This window comes from Candida theae (assembly GCF_024610275.1).
Source record: "Candida theae strain CBS 12239 chromosome Unknown scaffold64, whole genome shotgun sequence".
NCBI lineage: Eukaryota > Fungi > Ascomycota > Pichiomycetes > Serinales > Debaryomycetaceae > Lodderomyces > Lodderomyces theae.
Window position 1 is genome coordinate 37674 of NW_026261475.1, and position 19720 is coordinate 57393.

The window sequence follows — 19720 nt, forward strand, 5'->3', positions numbered from 1 at the left end:
ACAGACAGACAGACACACCATATACTTCCACATCATCGTATCTTTTGTATAAACCAGAACGCGTTCGTCGTATACAGAGAAATAAGATACAAGCCACTCTATTTCAGCATATGGTGTTATACGCTTACCCAACACTTTCACAAGCTTATAAGCCTCAACGAAATATCATGCAAAACCAGAAACGCAAATACGTATTGTTTCTGCAATACTCAAAGGAGATAGACGGACGTCGAGATAGACACCGAGAGATTCTTTGATGAAACATCGAATTTGTATACAAAGGGGAGGCATACACAAAATTACTGCAACAATGCACACTGAGTAAAAAAATAAAAATAAAAAAAATAATTACAACCCCTCTTTCCTGATTTGGACAAATGAGGCATAACAACGTTTCTTCGTTAAGTGAATAGTCTTTATGTTTACCGTGCTCATGTCTCTACTTTACCATCGTATTGGTGTGTTCTCTTGCACAAATATACAATAGCCTCTATATTCAACATACATATATACATATCTACAATATTTTGCTACAGCTTATTACTCACAAGCTTACCTCTTGACCTAGATCTGCTCCAATTCTCTATCCCTTTCCCACCTCCTCAGCTGTCAAGTCCTTTTTGATTCTAATTGGTCTTCCTCTCCAATCAATTTCATGTCCCCACATAGCCTCTATCCAGATTGGCAATGCCAACACTTCCCTCAAGATCCAAACTTGTAACCACTCAATAGCCTCCCTTCCCGAACTCACCACATGTGTATCATCCATCCATCGTGGTAAATAAGTCACAATAGACGACGACGACGACGACGACGACCTACTACTTAAACAGCTAAACCATACTGACTACTCCTGTAACATGACGTGCTTTACACACAAGCACCAAATCAACATGTGCAACAAGAACCACTTGATTGAAAACCATTGGTTCAAAAACAATGTCGAGGTTCCAAAAGTACCGTATATCCCACACATAATCGACTCGGTAGTGGGCTCTATACAAGTAGCCAACAACACCATATACTTTCTCACTCGCAACCATCGCACACGACGCTCCATATAATCGTAAACTGTATTGTCATTTCGGCTCAATGGCTGCACAACTACATCACCAGTCAACCCCGTGCGCCCATTACAGTTCTCCCACAACGCAAGTCCAATCATGTTATCTTCACCAATGTATCGCGCAAAAAACTTGATGGCATGTCCAGACCCTCCACCTCCCAAAGATGTGTAGTACTGCGCGTCAGCTTTAACTTGTGCATCACTGAAGAATGCCGAGTTTTTAAACGGGATTAGTTTGACGGCTTGGTCCAAATCGGATTTGCGATACATGTTGGATTTCCCATTGACACAGGGGGCAACTGAGAAGTTGTTTATCGAAATGTAAAATTAACTTACACTACACACCTCTTTGTAAAGTAGATTGAACCGTGGATCATTAAAGGCGGAAGAGCCATTGCCATGGTTGTATCCGGGCTCTAGTTCAAGCTGGTTTGGTTTCGGTTTTGGTTTTGGTTTTGGTTTTGGTATTGGTATTGGCGTTGGCGTTGGCGTCGGCGTTGGCGTCGGCGTGGGCTTTCTATTTGTCAAATTCGAGTCTGTGCCACCAAGTGTGAAAGAAGAGTATTCCATATCATCATCTTCTTCAGATGCATTTGGTGTCACACTCCCCTCTAAATCCACCACACCTCCCTGATTGTGTGCCTCTCCAACCGTTGTCTTTTCAGAATCTATGCACAATGCCAATGGCACATGGTGAACTAGCTTAACAGGCCGCTTATACCCCAATTTCCGTCCATTATTCAAATTCGCATTCAATGTAAGGACAGAATTGCGTAAAATGTTTGAACTGGCCCATACATTGCTATCCATCACCCACAAGATATCGTACTTTGCCTTGAGAAACCCCTTTGCTAAATTGTTGACTTTTGGGTTGGGCCCATAATGCTCACTGCTGCTCTTTGTCTCCGAGTTGAAGTTTTCGCTGATAAGTATGTCAGCATCAATGGTGGGGTATCGGTTGATTAGTTTCTTGATTATTGGAATACTGGCATCCCTGGGGTCATCCACACAGAATAAAATTTGGACTTTATCCAGAGGGTAATTTTGCACAAATGAGGATTCGAGACATGACCCGAGTTCGGGATCAATTCCCTTGATTGGTCGTATTATGGTGACGCCTTCACTTGTTGCAGTTGCCTCCGCGGTGTCTGGATTATCTTCCACGGAATCTTTCTTGTATCCGCCATTTTGTTTCGATTTGGATACAGTGGCAGTAGTATATGATGAGAGAGAAGTCCGATGTCGAAACTTTAGTAGTATTTCAATAAACCCACGGGCTGCAACGGTAGAAATGATGATGTACCAGATGAAGCAGAAGATAGCTGCGCCATATCTCAAATTTGACACCTCACTCATGAAATAGTGAAGATCGATTGTAGTGTCTGTGGTAATGGGCTCTACTGTGAAGACTATTTAGATCTCTGACGTAGTTGGTACACGTCCTCCTCCTCCTCCCCCTTTGCAAAAAAATAAAAAATAAAAAATAAAAAAAATTTTTTTCTTTTTAATTTTTGTTCGATCTTTATTACTCGGGTCTTTGTCTCACTCCATCGGTCGAATCTTAAAGCCGATATAGAAAGGCGTGCGAATACGTCATAATTGAGTTAGAAACTGAAGCACTAGTTATTCTCCTCTCCAAATCAATTCACTTCGTTCAGTTGAAATGCTCATTGTGCAAACAGGCTCTTGAGTTTTTAGATATGTGATTTTGTCTTTTCAATTGTATTCAGTGTTTGTTTTGTGCTATCTGCCAAATGTCCGAGGTTTTCACCACTATTTCGTCTCTCATTTCTCGTAATTATTGCAGTAAGCATCTGTAGCGACTAAAAAGAATAACCTCCCTGTCAATTACGAATTTATGCGCTTACAAGTTTGGCTAGAGTGGTTGCAAAAGATCTTCCTTTTTCATGTGACAGTCTTGAAAAAAAGGACGGTAGGACGTGATACTTTCGTCGTAGTAAATATATCGTCGTCTTTTGGTATTCGAGCTGCGGTAATGGCTTTTGGACTATTTCGAACATCCAGATGTTTGCATGGAGCTTGTTGCAAAAAAGAAAAAATATTTCAGCTTCTAATGCCAACCACACCAACAACCGTGTTAAACAGCATGAGAAAGAGTCAACCTAGAGAGAGTGGGTACGGCGTGGAAATCGCGAAGTGGACAGACACCTTTACCTCTTCAAGAACCCCTTTTTTCAATTTTACAGAATGTATCTCTACCTAATCCGCGGATCTACTACACACCGTTTTGCGTGCGTGTGTGTGATAATTTTTTTGTGTATATTAAAACGTTGTGCCATTCTTCCTCGGTAAAAAGAAAAAAGAAAAATTCTTTGGTCGTGCATGCACTACCAACAAAACGGTGGCACGCTCCTGCATCCTTACACCAATACCTTTGTCGGCTGCCCCCACAAAACAGAAAAAAACTCCAACAGTTACACAAAGAGATGCTGTTTTCTTTTTCTTTTCTCTGTTTTTTTTTTTTTTTTCAGCGCTAAACCAATCAATTTTTAAATCAGAGGGGTTATATATATAAATATGAATGGGCCCACCACTTTTTCAAGTTTTCACTAGTTTCCTTTAAATTGATTTACTCTTTTTCCAAGTTTTTCTTTCTTTTGATTTCACCGTATTTATAGATAGACTTCCTCATCATTGCCAATCTTCTAGCTTACAAAAGAAGCGCCAGAAGAATTACAGAATAGCAGCAGGAAAGTTTACCCTCAAAAAGATTTTATACTATGTTCAAAAGCCTAACTAGACAACAAGTATTATCATTAAATAAAGCTACTGCCGCTACTACATCCCCAAAGACTTTATTCAAGATGCCTATCTTAGCCGCCAAGAAACCATTCTCCACAAGCACAGCCAAGGGTGAGACTTATAAATTACAATCACAATTGCCCAAATTGCCAGTTCCTGAATTGCAAGAAACTGCCGCCAAGTACATCAAATCCATTGAACCGTTTTTGAATCCTCAACAGTTACAAGATTCAAAAGCCAAAGTTGAAGAATTTATTAGACCAGGTGGAGCCGGTGAGCAATTGCAACAAAGATTGAATTCTTTTGCTAAAGACAAAGACAACTGGTTGGCTGAATTTTGGGATGATTACGCTTACTTGTCATACAGAGACCCTGTTGTTCCATTTGTCTCATATTTCTTTTCTCACAAGGATATCAGGAATGTTGTTGGTCAAGATCAATTGTTGAAGGCTACTTTGATTGCCTACCACACCATTGAGTTTGCTGAACAAGTTCAAAATGAAACTTTGCAACCAGAAGTTATCAAGGGAAACCCATTTTGCATGAATGCGTTCAAGTACATGTTTAACAATTCAAGAGTTCCAGCTGAAGGATCGGATGTTACTCAGCATTATGATGCTAATGCCAATAGATTTTTCGTTGTTGTATACAAAAACAACTTTTACAAAGTCCCTACTCATTCCGAACAAGGACAAAGATTGTCCAAGGGAGAAATTTACCAGCACTTGCAGCAAATCAAGAATGATCCAACTCCAAAAGGATTACCAGTTGGAGCCTTGACTTCGTTGAATAGAGATGAATGGTTGAGCGCTTACAACAATCTTTTGAAATCGCCAATCAATGAAGCTTCATTGACTGATATTTTTGCTTCTGCATTTGTTGTCTGCTTGGACTCAAACAATCCAATCACTATTGAAGAAAAATCCAAAAACTGCTGGCATGGAGATGGACAAAACAGATGGTTTGATAAACCGTTGGAGTTTTTCGTTAGCGCCAATGGTAACTCTGGTTTCCTTGGTGAGCACTCTAGAATGGATGCTACACCAACTGTTCAAATGAACAATACCATTTTGAAGCAAATTGCCGAAACCAATCCTGATGAATTGATTTCTGAAATTGCCACTGTTGCTCCTAAAGTTGGTAAAGCCGACATTTTACCATTTGACTTGAACCCTACTTCGAGACAAAATATCGCTTCGGCAGTTGCTAAATTTGACGCTACTATTGCTGCTCACGATGAAGAGATTTTCCAACATTACGGATACGGTAAGAACTTGATTAAGAAATTCAAGACTTCACCAGATGCCTATGTTCAAATGTTGATGCAATTGGCATACTACAAGTTGACCGGTAAAGTTAGACCAACTTATGAATCAGCAGCCACTAGAAAATTCTTAAAGGGAAGAACCGAGACTGGTAGAACCGTTTCCAATGAATCCAAAAAGTTTGTTGAGACTTGGACCAACCCCAAGGCCAGTATCGAAGAGAAGGTTGCCACTTTCCAAGCCGCAACCAAGCAACACGTTGCCTATTTGTCTGCAGCTGCCGATGGTAAAGGAGTTGATCGCCACTTGTTTGGTTTGAAACAAATGTTGAAACCAGGCGAAGAAGTTCCTGCCATTTTCACCGATCCAATCTTCACTTACTCTCAAACTTGGTACATTTCATCATCACAAGTTCCATCTGAGTACTTCCAATCCTGGGGTTGGTCGCAAGTGATCGATGATGGATTTGGATTGGCTTATTTGATCAATAATGACTGGATTCATGTTCATATTTCATGCAAGTATGGAAATGGATTGAGTTCTGCTCAATTGAAATGGTTCCTTGTTGACAGTGCTAATGAAATGCAAGATGTTTTGGTTAAGGGATTATTGGGAGATAAGGCTAAGTTGTAAGCATGGAAGTATGTATATATATTTATATACATATTTGAATAAGATCGTCGAGAGAGAAGAGAAACATAAAATGTAAACCACATATGCGAGAGAAGATTGTTGACTCCCAGGTATAGTGTATTCAATATAGAGAAATGGCCCTCTTTCCTTCATACAACACAATCTTTTGCGAAGATAGCGATGTACATAAACAGTTAAAGAAACAATTCATAAAGAGGGCGCCACACCGCGTCAGATGATGAGAGTAAAGAGAATTTACGGAAAACAATGTAAAAACACGCCAACATCGTCTGTCATGCGGAATGTAATACGAAATTATCATGCCTTCGTGATGCAAAAGTAAGGAAAACTTGGAGTTTTGAGTTTGATGATTGAAAGAATCAAAGTTTTTCGCTAATTTTTTGGGGAGGGTGATCACCAGAGATAAGTATTTGGTTTGTTCAGTTTGGATGGGAGTGCTATAAAGAGATCCGTTTATAAGACTCTTGAATGTTTTGTATACGGTGTGTGTATGTATTGAGTTGGAATGTATGGTTGCATTTTGTGTTGTGACCATTGAGACTCTTTTGTGTGTGTGTCTGTAGTGTTTGTGTATTTGTTTACATTTGAATCAAATACGGGTAAAGGCACCTTTTTTTGACATTACACATACCAACAATACAAAGTTACAAGTAACCGGTAACATTCACGCTTATTGTAAACCCTTATTTCTGTTTTGTCCTTTCTCCTTGTTTATTTTGACATGAAGGTACGAGTACGAAGTCAGGAACCTGTACCTGATGTCGTGTTACTAAGGGAAACAGAGGGGGGGAGGGCAATAGCAACTGGAACGACCTCCGTAAATGGATTCAGATGGGACTGCCCTTGTTTTCTTCTAGTGATACAGAAGAGATCTGCAATGCCCCGTAAAAAAGAAAAGAAAAAAATTGCAAAAATGATCCTCGGTATGTTCACAATTTAAGAAGGGGAGCGTTTGTGGAAGAACAACAAGTAATCGCATAAAATACATTCTCATATGGCAGAGAGAGAGAGAGAGAGAGAGAGAGAGAGAGAGAGNAAAGAGAGAGAGAGAAAGAGAGAGAGAGAGCGTAAACAATTGGGATATTATCATATGCAATTGCAAAGTGACTCCATGAGTATAGGTATCAGGTATGTGCCACATTGTATCATTCCACAGTAGAGGTAGTAGTCTAGCCCGAACCTCTTTCCACATAATGCTTTCCCCTTCCAACCAATTACTTGCTGAATTGTATTACGCAATTAGAATAAATGAGAAGGTCAAACTTGAGGCTCAACCTGGAGGTGAGTGTTAGATGGTGGCTGATGTCTTGATTGCAATGAGTTCCAAGCGGAACCGCATCAATCCCTTAATTTTTATTTTATTTTGTGAGTGCATGCAAATAGCAATTGAGTTAGTGATGAGTAGTGCGATAGGCGCCTTGTTAAGGGTAATGTGGCTAGTAATGACCGTTGTAACGACAACCTACTAAATTTGTTGCTTTAATGACTCGTACCTGGCTCTCCTTGTAAAAGAGAGAATTTGCTCAACTGTGCACAGCATTACTTTTTTACCAGCAAGCATTACAGAGGGTATGTATAGTCCCCCATTTTGCGTAATAGGAGAAAGAAGGAGTATCAGTCGAAGATGAAGAGAAAGTGCATGAAGAAGCCCTTACACCAAAGTACATGTAAATTAGAGAGAGAGGTTTAGCATCGTGTAACAAAAAATAAGGTGTGCTGCTTACAAGAACTTACACATAACTAAGCGAAAATTATATTTATAAAATTTCTTTTTTATTTTTTTTTTGTTGTTCTGTTGTTTACCTTTTTCGCTTTGTGTTGGTTTAGTTTTATAAATTTTTTCTTTTTTTTTTTTTTAATTTTGATCTCTCTGTGTTTCTGTATTTAAACCGATCCAGGAACAATATCTTCTCATTGATGATGCTTGATCTATAAAAGAGAGAGCAAAAGCTTCTATCAATTACCCAATTACAAGCTCTCTTCAAAAGAGACTTATTTTTTGGTCACCAGACTTATGCAAATACATGTGCGTGTAACGATCTAAAAGTTTATCAATCGTTACTGAAGAAGACAGATAACATCGCGACAATAAATACAGCGCAGACCGTTAAGTGGTCCATACTCTGACCTTGAACATACGGTCACTTTGACAAATCAGGAGCTACCGTGTGGTATTCTGCAGTTTTCTACCGAAATCTGCTGCACATTGTTCAAAAACATCATATAATTTACACCCACTAATTCGAATATAATATTACTTCACATAACTGAGAAAATCTTCCAATTTTGTGAGTGCCCAAAAAGCTGACAGACAAGGTACGAGGGGAAATATTGGATTCAGGAACGTTGAACCTTGTTGAAAAGAGCTGCTTGTTGTTAAAATACACGTCAACAGAGATTTATCATAACTAACTTACACAAATACCTGGATCAGAACTACTCGAGCCACTGCTAAACTCAAACCAGTGGAAACAAGTTGAAAAGAAAAGCACCTACTTCCCCCCCCTCTTTCTACCACGGCAATTCCAGTTTTATGTCACCAGAAACAATCATATGCCACCAAACAAACCACCTCATAAACGACGCAAACTGTCTACACTGAGTCAAGGTGGATTTGATATTCTTGAAAATAGACAAAATATACAACCACGACACCCTAACTTCAACTTAGACGGTCACCAGTTCCATTCACAATCACAATCACAATCACAATCACAAGCACAATCACAAGCATCATCAGCATACCACAATCTAGATGCGTCGTCTGCAATATATGCACAAGCCAATTTTCCCATATCGTCAAATAAATTTGAAGAACAAGACGTATATAATTACGCATCTTATGCACCACTAGCCCTTCATCCTAATGCCAATTTTCGTCAGGACATGCAAACCCCACAGTCCGGTCAGTACCCGTACAATAATGAATTTCAAGGACCAAGCACGGGTCAGGCCAACAGACGCATAGCTTCAACAGGATACGATAGATATTCAGAATATCCTTTGGTTTCACCAACTGCTCCACTAATACCTCCATCGTCTACAGGCTTTAATTTCCAACACGGGGGTCTGTACCAAAGGTCACCAACCCAACCATCGCACCACTTCCACCAGCACCAGCAACTACAACTACAAGAGCAATCACAGCAACAGCATCAGTCAGTGCGACCTACATCAAATGTTCCACAACAAAATTACTACTCAGAATCACAATTTGGGCGTCCATACCAGTCGAGTTCCTCTTACGGAAATGCATCCTACATCAACCTACAAGGAGCAGGCTCCTCTGGTTTCCAAACACCACTGTCGCAGTTCCCTTCAGTCTCTAATTATCCAGGTATTGATACCAATCTTCCGCATTCACAACAGCTGCAGGCATTTTACAATGTCAACGCATCCACTGGTGCTAATAAACTGTTTTCTCAACCACAACCTACCTTCTCAACAGGCTCACTCCAAACTTCAGTACAAGCCTCTTCCATTGCATCTGGTCCACCATCGATTCCCCCATCTGTAGTAACTACAGCACCCACTCCGGCACCAGTTGCAGCAGCAGCCGCACCGACAACTGCACCGACAACTGCACCAAGACACTTAAAAAATAACCTATCCATTTCCTCACATTTAACTTCAATATCCTTGGGTGGTGCTGCTGGCAACATGCAACAGAATATTGTTCCCCCCAATGAACACCAGATACAAAGATTCCACCGTGACACTAACCCACTCCTTGATGAACTTCTACTTGAACTATTTTCTGTTGATGGGAGTAACATGGGCGACTATTTGCATTCGTTGATTTGTAAATTAAACACCCTGTTTCCCTTGGATGATTTTTACAACTTGCTTTACAACAACGATCGTCAAATGCCGATGAGTACTGCAAATTTCAATTACAATCAGAAAATCGACAAAACCCCCAAAAGTAACATATCAGTACTAAGTCAACGCAGTTATTACTTAGTTTAAAACCTGCGATTTAGAAACCCAACCACTTTGCGGGAGATTTTCTCTCACCAAGAGCAACAACCTCCACGACAACAACAACAACTAGAAGAAGGAGATAACCGTGGTTACAATCGATTGTTTTCAATAAACATGGTGCTTAATGATGCATGTAAGGAGCGATAGTTTTAGAACTTTCTATACTACTTTGAAGTGCCGGAAAATACGGTAACCACAGACCCACAGAATTTTTCCATTCAGCGACTATCAATTTTCAAGACTTACTTCATCATTTGCCAGAAATTGATAATACGATATCCTAGCTCATCAAACACTGCAAATGAGCAACAAAAGTTGATTCTTGGACAATCAAAATTGGGTAAATTGATCAAGTTGGTGTATCCCAATACTCCTATCAAAAGGTTGGGGAGCAGGGGCGAGTCAAGGTATCACTATCTCGGAGTAGTTTGGAATGAGCATATCATAGATGCCAATATCAGGCAGTTGTGTGAGCAATATGATTTGGACAAATTGAACAAAATGTTCACTGAGGAAGGTGGTGGCGCCAATGCTGAATATAATGAGTTACTATTCCCTGGGGGCGTTCCCACTGATGTACACACGCCAATTGGTGCCATTCCTACTGGCGGGACAACAAATAAGAGAGGAAGAAAACGCAGCCGCTCAAGCGACAAGGATAAATTGAGTACACATAGAGTACAAGACGTGGAAACTAGATTGACACCTCGCCTATCGTTTATAAAAATGGAGCTGAAGTACCCAGTAGAGTCCGATTTTACCGTCATTCAACAAGTTGAGAGACAAGAGAATTGGTTTTCGAAGTTGTTGGCTGATACTTATGTAAAAGTACCCTCAATTAATCCAGAGATGATCAAAACAATGTTGCTAACAAATGCAAGTTTAGTTACTGAATCAAGCTTATTGGAAAACTTGTTGCAGTTGGTTTTTGTTCCAATTATGACACAACTGGGAAGCAGCAACTCCACAAAAACAACAACTACCAGTAATTTTGATTTGCTCATATACATAATCATCATACTCGAAGCATTGCCTATTTTACTCCTTACCAAACCGTTGGCCGATATCAATTTGGTAACCAATTTGCGTCGAAACTTTTTGTACTTGATCAATCACCTACCACAAGAGTTGGCAAAGTTGAATAACGAAAATGCAACATCAAAGCAATACAAATTCCCATCGGATACCGTCAGTACGTTTCTAAACTTGGTGAAAAAGATGATTAATTTGAATGATTTATTGATTACTTTAGTCAAATTATTGAACAAGCCGGAACAAAGTGAAATGATGGGTATGGATATTTGGTCTTTGGTGGGTGGGAAGCCCGTGGGGAGCGGATTGGTCGAAGTGGAAGATCCTCAGCCAAGCAATTTGATGAGCACTAGCTCTGCCCCGCCTGCCAAGACAGAAGATACTGCCACCAGCCCCAGCACTACAAATACCGCCTCAAATGTGTGCGCTACAAACCTCAGCTTCAAGAATGAAATAATATCGAGTGACTTGATCCACACCTTAGCTGCATTTCGGTTTAACCCAGCCACTAGCCTAAACGTTAAACTGGCCCTGGCCATTTCACTGAGTTTTATAAGTGAAGATGTTTCCCTACTTGACGAATTTTTCAGGGTTGATTTATTGCAATTTTTGAATGGCGGATCAGATGCCCATTGTACCTCGTCATTACAATACTCTTCTTTGAAGGACAAGTATCAAATTGACACAAGTATAGGAGAGCAAGCATCATTGCAGAAAATACTACAAATACCCCAACAACATCGTGATACAGCACCCACCAGCACACCAATCGGACAAAATTTTAATACAAGTGAACAATCGCGTTGTTTAAAATCTATTTTAACAACGAACGAAATGAAAAGAGTGACGTCGTTATTAGCATTAATCGATACGAAGTTGTTATCGCCACATTTCAAATCCAAATACCCCATTCAAGTTTTCAACAACTACATCACTTTCATGTTGAATGATGTATTGAAGCATATATTCATAAAGCAACGGCAACAGAAACAAACACAAGAAGAGTTTTTAGAGGAGGGGAGCAGCACTTTGCCGCAAGCTAGCAGACATGGAGCCAACTTCAACGCAAATACCGATTCAAGTCAGAGTAGTTTTGGCAGTTGGTGGGTTTTCAACTCAATTGTTCTGGAATATTTGAGTTTAATGGGAGAAATCCTGGGATTGCGAGACTTATTAGAATAGAAGGAGCAAGATAGAAGGTAATATTTATATAGATCTTTATCATTTGCATTAGGTAGTTGATGTGATTGGTAGCATTTTAAATATTTTTTTGATGCAATTTTGATGTGCCGAACGCATCGAATTTGCGAAGAGCAGAAGCAAACCCTACTCCTTCTTAAGAGAGATACATTCCATCCCACTCTAGCCCAGATATACTCGATAGGTATCTATTCACTATGCATACCTACCAGCAGAATTCCATAAAGTTGATTGCAGGAAACTCACATATCCAGCTATGCGAAAAAGTAGCTGCTAAACTAGGCATTGATATAGCCCGCGTGGGAGCTTTCCAATACACAAACACCGAAACTGCTGTTGCCATTGGCGAGTCAGTTCGAGATGAGGATGTCTACATTTTACAAACGGGAACTGGAGAAACTGAAATCAACGATTTCGTAATGGAGTTACTATTTATGATTAACGCTTGTCGAGTTGCTAGTGCAAGACGAATCACTGCGGTGATCCCCAGTTTCCCCTACGCTAGACAAGACAAGAAGGATAAGTCCAGAGCACCAATAACCGCTAAATTGATTGCCAACTTATTACAAACTGCTGGCTGTAACCATGTCATCACTATGGATTTACATGCTAGTCAAATTCAAGGGTTCTTCAGTATACCCGTTGATAACTTGTACGCTGAGCCTAGTGTATTGCGGTATATCAGAGAGAAATATAACAAGGACGATATAATCATGGTGAGTCCTGATGCTGGTGGTGCAAAGAGAGTTGCCAGTTTAGCTGACAAGTTGGATATTCAATTCGCCTTGATCCATAAAGAACGTCAAAAGGCTAATGAAATTTCGCGAATGGTTCTTGTGGGTGATGTTACCGACAAGATTTGTATTCTTGTTGACGATATAGCTGACACTTGTGGTACGTTGTGTAAAGCGGCCGACGTTTTGTTGGAGAATAAAGCTCGAAAAGTGGTTTGTATGGTTACTCATGCTATTTTGTCGCAAAATGCCATTGACAAGTTGAACGGTTCCAAAATTGATAAATTGGTTTGTACCAATACCTTGCCTATCCAGGATAAATTGGCAAAATGTCACAAGATGGAGACTTTGGACATTAGTGCGACGCTAGCTGAGGCTATAAGAAGACTACATAATGGGGAAAGCGTCAGTTACTTGTTCAATCATGTACCGGAGTAATTATGTAAGTTCATAGAATATAACTATTTTTCAGTTCATTTCTCCGTTCATTGCTCCGCTCATAGATCCTCGGTTACTTGCACCAAGTACCATGTAACTCCCACACTCAACTTGAAAGGGTTATGCTCCAATGAGCTAGCTTGGTCAGGTGACACCTTGTGCTCATTGATCAGCTGCACCCTTCCAATTATCCACTCCTTACCAGTCATGTTCAAGCGCAGCGTATCCAAGAAATAGTGCGGTGCGCCAACATTGAATGCAGCCCACGGTTGATTCTCCTCACTGTCATCTCCCTTCTGGTTATCATCCCTTGTTGGAAGAAATAACAACAAATCATTTTCCTCAAATGAATTGATTGATATCTTGTGCTTATTGCGTGAAACCAACTTCCTAATCTCTTGTTCTTTCAATTTATTATCCTTTGTTTGTCGTTTAGCAAAACCTTCAACATCTTTAAATCTCTTGGAAATGGCATTAAGGAAAAATCTCGTATTGCTTGAATTTTCATCTGCCAATTGAATGTTTCCCTTGAAGTTTATAAGATGTATAAATGAGTCGAATTGAGATTGTTCGCCATCAAATACTGCTTTGAATTTAGTAACCAACTTTTCGGCTTCCTCATCGTACTTGTCTACATTGACAATTTCATTATCATCAGATGAACTATCAGGTGGAAGACAGGGCGAAGCTGGGATTTCATTTAACCACCGCATTCCCTCCTCAATGTCGTCAATTACTTTTGAGGTCGGCGTAGCTGTAACAGATACCAACGACGCATCTCCATCTAAATTCGCTGTACTCTTTTTCGGTTTCAATCCTTTAACACGTTTAATTTTGAAAATGTCTCCCTCTTTCACCAACAACAACCCCATCGATTCCAAAACGCAACAAATCTCGATAAACGATTCAAAATATCCTTCAATTGTCAATTTTAGCTTATTCAACAAAGTGGTGATCAACGAAATCGATTCAACAATTAGTTGATCATGCTTCTGTTGTTTGACTTGAGTCAACTCCATCAAGTTTTCATAATCCTCAGTCACTTCGTCCAACTTCGATTTAATTCTGGTGAGCTCATTCTGATTAGTGGTTCTCTCCTGAGCAAACTCGGACTCTTTTGAAGACATGTTTGACAACAAGTCATTCTTCATTCTATTGGCGTCATTTAATTCGTTTCGTAAAATGGCAATGGTCCCACCAAGACTTGAAATCTCTTGTTCGTGGTGGGATTGCTCCCTTTCCATTATCGATACCCTGCTGCTCAACTGGCCAATGGTACGATCCTTTGTCTCCAATTTCTTTTCCAAATTTTCAAACTCTTTAGAGCTTAATCTGCTCTCTAATTTGTAAAGTCTGAATTCCTCTTCACGCAGTGTCAATTTGCCATCAAGAGTTTCAATTTCCTTCTTGTGACTTGTTTTGAGTTTCTCCATTTCCTGTCGCAACTGCGAGATTATTTCATCTTGATTGTCTCGCTCTTTCCGCAAGTGTTCATTCTCTGTCGTAAGTTCAGAGTTGGCTCGTCTCAACTTGATATTATCAAGATGCTTATCAACCCCCGATGTATCCAACACCTGTGACTGAGTTGAGCTTATACTTTCCTTTGATGGAGTCCTTTTCTGCAAAAGCTTTGTGGGATCCGACTTTACAACAGGCGTTGAAGAAGGCTGCTTGGGATCAATAATCATGCTCATCCTATTTTCAGAATAATTCCCATTACGAAACACGGGCCAGTTGGTGATATTCTTGTATTGTTGTTGGTGTAGGAGACTTTCTAGTTTCTTGATTCTAGATTTGAGTCCACTAACAACATTCAAATCAAGATCCACATTCTCTTGAGACTCTTTACCTGACAGATTACCTAATTTGTCAACCGGTTGCTCTGAAACCGAACCTAAAGATGATATTAGTTTAGTTATTCTCTTCATGTTGTTTGTTGACTGTTTCATATCCTTGAAATTCTTGCGCAACAATCCAGGAAAGTGAGTGGACACTTGAGAAGTCTCCAACAAGGATATGTAGTCGAGGATATCATCCCTGTCGATTTGAACATTCTGTAATAGCACAAACGTGGGAATCTTGTCCGTGTTCCCAACTAGTGTTATGTCAACATTGGGCAAGACTCCTACAAAGTTGTCATTATTGATGTAATTGAGAAAAGTCCCCACTTTCTTGTTCCACACTTCTCGAAACGCCCTTTCGTTCTCTCCAATTGATGTGACCTGCTCGCTGAAATTGTGAACAACACCTTTGGAATAAAAATCGTACCATTCAAACTGCCGCCTTTTCTCCACCATAGCAAATCCAAACAACAACGGCATATCAATTGTCAAAGATAACAAGTCTTCGCACTTTTTTACATCCTGAATAGATCTATGACTGACAGCACTTGAGTTATCAGCTCCGTTGTCTTCCATCAACGACTTAATCTCAGCTTTAAGATTGACTGCCTTCATTTGCAAATTAGCAATGATGGAGTATATCTTTGGCCCGTCTTTTATTAGTTGCTGTTTAAATGATTCCAAATCTAAGTAGTACTTGTACAAGTCGTTTGCATCATTTTTGAGGTCAATTGAAATATGAGACTTGTGCTTATTGAGTACTTGCTCAAGTGTGGCCCCATGCACATTCAAAAATTCAGTGGTAACGAGTTGGGCTTTGGCCTTTATCCGATTCACTAATTCGTTCAAATTTGTGTTCTTGAATCGATCTATTGATTGTCTTCGTGCCCTCTCAATGTGCTCATCCACTTTCGTTCGATCCAGTTTCATAATTTTACACATCTCGTTCAACTCAGTGAATTTCCCAGTAATTAATGGAAGTTGCTTCGCCACATATGTTGCTGCACTCTGCAAGGAATCGTAATCAAGAAAATCAACCAACTTGATTCGCTTGTCTTTGAGTTTAACAACTGGTAGGTGCTGTAGATTTTTGTAGCTTTCCGTCCAACTTTTATGCAACGTTTTGATGCTAATGAGATTGATATAATTGAAGTGGTGACTAAAGCTCTTTTCAACTTCGGTGGTGAAGCTTGTGGCGAATTGAAATAGCGCTGTCAAGGACTTGAATATGGCGTTGATTTGTTGTATTAATGACAGACATCGACTTTCGAGAATATTGCTCTTTCGTGCTATTTCTCTGGCCCATGCTTGATAGCTCGTGACGCTGCTTGCAACATCTCTAGAACGCGCTTTTGGAAAATCAGCCAAAGGCAGCGGTTCTGGAGAACTGATATCATCTTTTGACGAATGCAAAATATACGAGTTGAGTAATTTCCGATCAATTTCCGAGATAAACAAACGCTTGTCAAAAACAAACACCTCAGAAATGTCATTGATGGAATTGTAGTTGATCTTGATGCCGAAGGAAGTCAACAAGAAAAGATCATCCACATTCTCTATTGAAAACGATTGCAGTAGGAAACTTTTGAACTCCAGGAGGGTGGGGAATCGAATTGGTTTCGGTATTCTAATAGATGTTCCCTCATGGGCATTATAAACCATCAAATATGAGATATCAGACATGTCCGGTCAATGAAACTTAGTTGCTAAAATAATGGGATGGGGATGGCAAATTGGTGCGTACAGTTTTTGATGACTGTTCCGCAACTTGAAGGATCAATTTTGTGAGGTGTGAACTTTGTAAAATCCTTGCTTCTCCATACAGATGTGCAGAATTTGAGAGTAATTGCCCAAATAAAAGTTATAAGGGTAGTCTTTCTTGCATCAAATGCAAACCGCTAGAGTAACTGAAGTAGTTGTAGGAATTGTATTGTGGCAGGAGAGCTCTAGCTCTCACCGAAAATGTTCCTGCTACCGAGATTCAGTGCGACTTTTTATTACCTTCACATAAATATCAAGCAACAAACCGATGATGAGGCTTTCACTACATAAAGCAAAGAATGCATATCACGAAACATTTCTTTAGTATTGAATTCTGATGAGCGTATTTTAGACGAGATGAGTTTTGTACATTATGGAAGTTGACATTTTCCTTTGCATGAAGGAGGAGCTGTCACGTGAAAGTGTTGCTTGTCTCACACGACAGCTACAGCCCCTCCAGTCCAATCTATACTCACATTTTAGTTGCAAGATGTGCACCGGTACTTTCAACTCCTCTTTCATAGCAGAGATGCTACAAAAACATACACATACGTGATATTCGAAATGTATTCTCACATTTTTATTTATACACTTACTTTAAATTTGATCCGAGTGTCTCTCTCTCTCTCTCCCTCTCACTCTTTCTCTCCTGTCATGTCTTAACGAATGAAGCGTCTCACCTTTCACTGCTTAATACCATCCACGATATTGAGCCGAGTCTTGATATCCATATTGAGGATATTGCTGGTAAGCACCGTATTGTGGAATCACAGGTTGTTGAGCGTTTGGTTGGGTCTGGGTTTGCGGTTGAGTTTGCTGTTGCTGTGAATTTTGTTGAGAACCTTCACTTTCAGCAGTACCAGGTTGACCTTGACCTTGGTGTGCACCTTGTTGTGGTTGTGGTGGATAAGAGTAACCAGGATACCTATTTGCATATTGGTTTGGGTTGTAGTACTGTTGCTGTCCAAACCCATTACTGGAAACAGAGCCTTGTGCACTTCCCGGAATACTTGCTTGCTGAGCAGTTTGTTGAGCATTTTGTGCTGGTTGTCCTACTGAACCTAAACCATTTGAACCTAATGCACCAGCGGCATTGAAATATGGGTTGTTGTAGTAGTAGTTGTAGTATGGATAACCAAACGGAGTTGGAATTTGTTGTTGCTGTTGTTGGTGTTGTTGACTCAAACCAGCAGCAGATTGCTGTTGCAAACCTGTTTGGCCGGTAACTGGGCTTTGTGTAGAGTCAATAGAGCCACCATTAACAGCTTGCTGAGCGTACTGAGCGTATCCACCAGCAGCCGCAGGAGTAGCAACATTGTGGGTTGCTGCAGGTGATGCAATACCGCCAAAGGCCTGTTGACTGTAAGCACTGTAGTCATAGCCTGGGTACCCACCAAACTGGGATCCTGGCTGAGCAGCTTGTTGCGGGTACTGTTGTTGCTGAAATTGGTTGTAGTAATCGTACTGAGCTTGCTGAGTAGGGAAGTTTTGTGAAGGTTGTTGCGACTGTTTACCATATGGAGTTGGTTGTTGAGGTTGTTGAGGTTGCTGCTGCTGCTGTTGCTGTTGTTGTTGTTGTTGACTTCCAGCATTTTGGTCCAAACTTGCTTGAGATTGTTGATCATAAGATCCATAACGTTGTGGTTGTTCGGGTTGTTGTGTTTCCTGTTGTTGAGCTTGTTGTTGCGCTTGAGTGTCTTGATTATCTTCAGCGTCTAAGGACAAGGAACCAAATGAAATACCAACGGAATTAACCTGTTGAGAGGAAGGCAAAACAACTTGGGGTGTCTGTACAACTGGTTGCTCTTGGTATGCAATAGGTTCAGCAGCCACTTGTGGAGTCTCATCTTGTTGATAAGCTTGGTTTTCAGCAACTGCTGGTGCAGAAGGCTGGCTCTCACTTTCAGTAGTTTCCTTGACTTGCTCGTCTTGTGGGACTGGTTCAGAGGCGTTTTGGGTTTCTGCTGGGCGCTTTTGAATTTTGGTTGGCTTTGGCTTTGGTTTTGTCTTTGGGGTTATTGCCGATGCCCATGATCCTTGGTTTAATTCAGGGATGTTTGCCTCCTTCAATACAGGCTTGGGCTTTTCGATAGGAGCTTCTTCTCCCGCCAGCTTTTCTTCCGTAGTTGGCTTAGTAGTATGTTCTGCTGCAGCTTCAGGTTGTGCACCAAGGTGTTCTTCACTAGGTTTTGATGCTTGTTCCTGTTCCGCTTGTGGTTGCTGCTGCTGCTGCTGCTGCTGCTGTTGTTGTTGTTTCTGTGGTTTTGGTTTATCAGTGCCCAATGCTGATGCCCAGGAGCCCGATGGTTCTGCTGAAGTTTCCTGTTTGGTGGCATGTGGGGCGTTGGTGGTAGCTTTATCGCCCGATCTAGCGGGCTTCTTTGGTCCTGATTGTTGTTTCTTTGGTGGTCTTGTAGATGATTTGGGTTTGTTTGAGAATTTCTTGTCACCCGATGAAGTATGGTTGGAAGTGTGTGCGTTATTTACATTATTGGCTACATCTTCCTTTGGTTTCTTGACCTTATCCTTTTTGCTAGGTTCCCACCGGGAAACTTTATTGTTCACAATCAAATCGATGACAATTTCGAGCGCGTGATGGTGTTCATCAAGTAAGCCACTTAATTCATCAGCTTCCCAATCAGGAAACATCTCGACCAAACTGGTCAATTCTGATGATGTGCTATTGTTGTTACCATTGAATCTTTTCAGTTGATTCTTGAAGGTCTTTCGATTCGTCGACATTTGTAGTTGTGTGCGTGAGTGATGTGAAGTCTTTAAAGCAACGTTGTCTCAATATCTATCACGTTTATTCTCTCCCTATGATTGATCAATGATTAGAACAGTTAAAATTGATAGATGTAAACAATAGTTGGTGTAGTTGTAATGGTACGCCTTTTGGTTAAAATTTTTCTTTTCGTTTCTTTTTCTTTTTTTTTTTTTTTTTTTTTTTTTTTTTTTTTTTTTTTTTTATTTTTTTTTTTT

General features: G+C 40.3%; 7 protein-coding genes across 7 annotated transcripts; 3 read left to right on the forward strand and 4 right to left on the reverse strand. All coding sequences in view use genetic code 12, as the record gives it.

Moving 5' to 3' along the window:
• Window positions 1-583: 583 nt before the first annotated feature.
• On the reverse strand, window positions 584-1336 carry KGF57_004359 (HSX11; the record flags this gene model as incomplete). The annotated part of the gene is made up of 2 exons (XM_051753861.1): window positions 584-833; window positions 909-1336. 2 exons carry the CDS (start codon window positions 1334-1336, stop codon window positions 584-586), a joined length of 678 nt encoding a protein of 225 aa, XP_051607167.1.
• A 57-nt stretch (window positions 1337-1393) lies between these two features.
• On the reverse strand, window positions 1394-2422 carry KGF57_004360 (uncharacterized protein; the record flags this gene model as incomplete). The annotated part of the gene is made up of 1 exon (XM_051753862.1): window positions 1394-2422. The coding sequence occupies one exon, from the start codon at window positions 2420-2422 to the stop codon at window positions 1394-1396; it is 1029 nt and encodes a 342-aa protein (XP_051607168.1).
• A 1385-nt stretch (window positions 2423-3807) lies between these two features.
• On the forward strand, window positions 3808-5727 carry CAT2 (carnitine O-acetyltransferase; the record flags this gene model as incomplete). The annotated part of the gene is made up of 1 exon (XM_051753863.1): window positions 3808-5727. One exon carries the CDS (start codon window positions 3808-3810, stop codon window positions 5725-5727), a length of 1920 nt encoding a protein of 639 aa, XP_051607169.1.
• A 2574-nt stretch (window positions 5728-8301) lies between these two features.
• On the forward strand, window positions 8302-11946 carry RFX2 (Rfx2p; the record flags this gene model as incomplete). The annotated part of the gene is made up of 2 exons (XM_051753864.1): window positions 8302-9673; window positions 9932-11946. 2 exons carry the CDS (start codon window positions 8302-8304, stop codon window positions 11944-11946), a joined length of 3387 nt encoding a protein of 1128 aa, XP_051607170.1.
• Window positions 11947-12161: 215 nt separating this feature from the next.
• KGF57_004363 (ribose phosphate diphosphokinase subunit) lies at window positions 12162-13136 on the forward strand (the record flags this gene model as incomplete). The annotated part of the gene is made up of 1 exon (XM_051753865.1): window positions 12162-13136. One exon carries the CDS (start codon window positions 12162-12164, stop codon window positions 13134-13136), a length of 975 nt encoding a protein of 324 aa, XP_051607171.1.
• Window positions 13137-13195: 59 nt separating this feature from the next.
• KGF57_004364 (autophagy protein) lies at window positions 13196-16660 on the reverse strand (the record flags this gene model as incomplete). The annotated part of the gene is made up of 1 exon (XM_051753866.1): window positions 13196-16660. One exon carries the CDS (start codon window positions 16658-16660, stop codon window positions 13196-13198), a length of 3465 nt encoding a protein of 1154 aa, XP_051607172.1.
• A 768-nt stretch (window positions 16661-17428) lies between these two features.
• On the reverse strand, window positions 17429-19480 carry KGF57_004365 (DNA damage-responsive RNA polymerase-degradation factor; the record flags this gene model as incomplete). The annotated part of the gene is made up of 1 exon (XM_051753867.1): window positions 17429-19480. One exon carries the CDS (start codon window positions 19478-19480, stop codon window positions 17429-17431), a length of 2052 nt encoding a protein of 683 aa, XP_051607173.1.
• Between the last annotated feature and the right edge of the window lie 240 nt (window positions 19481-19720).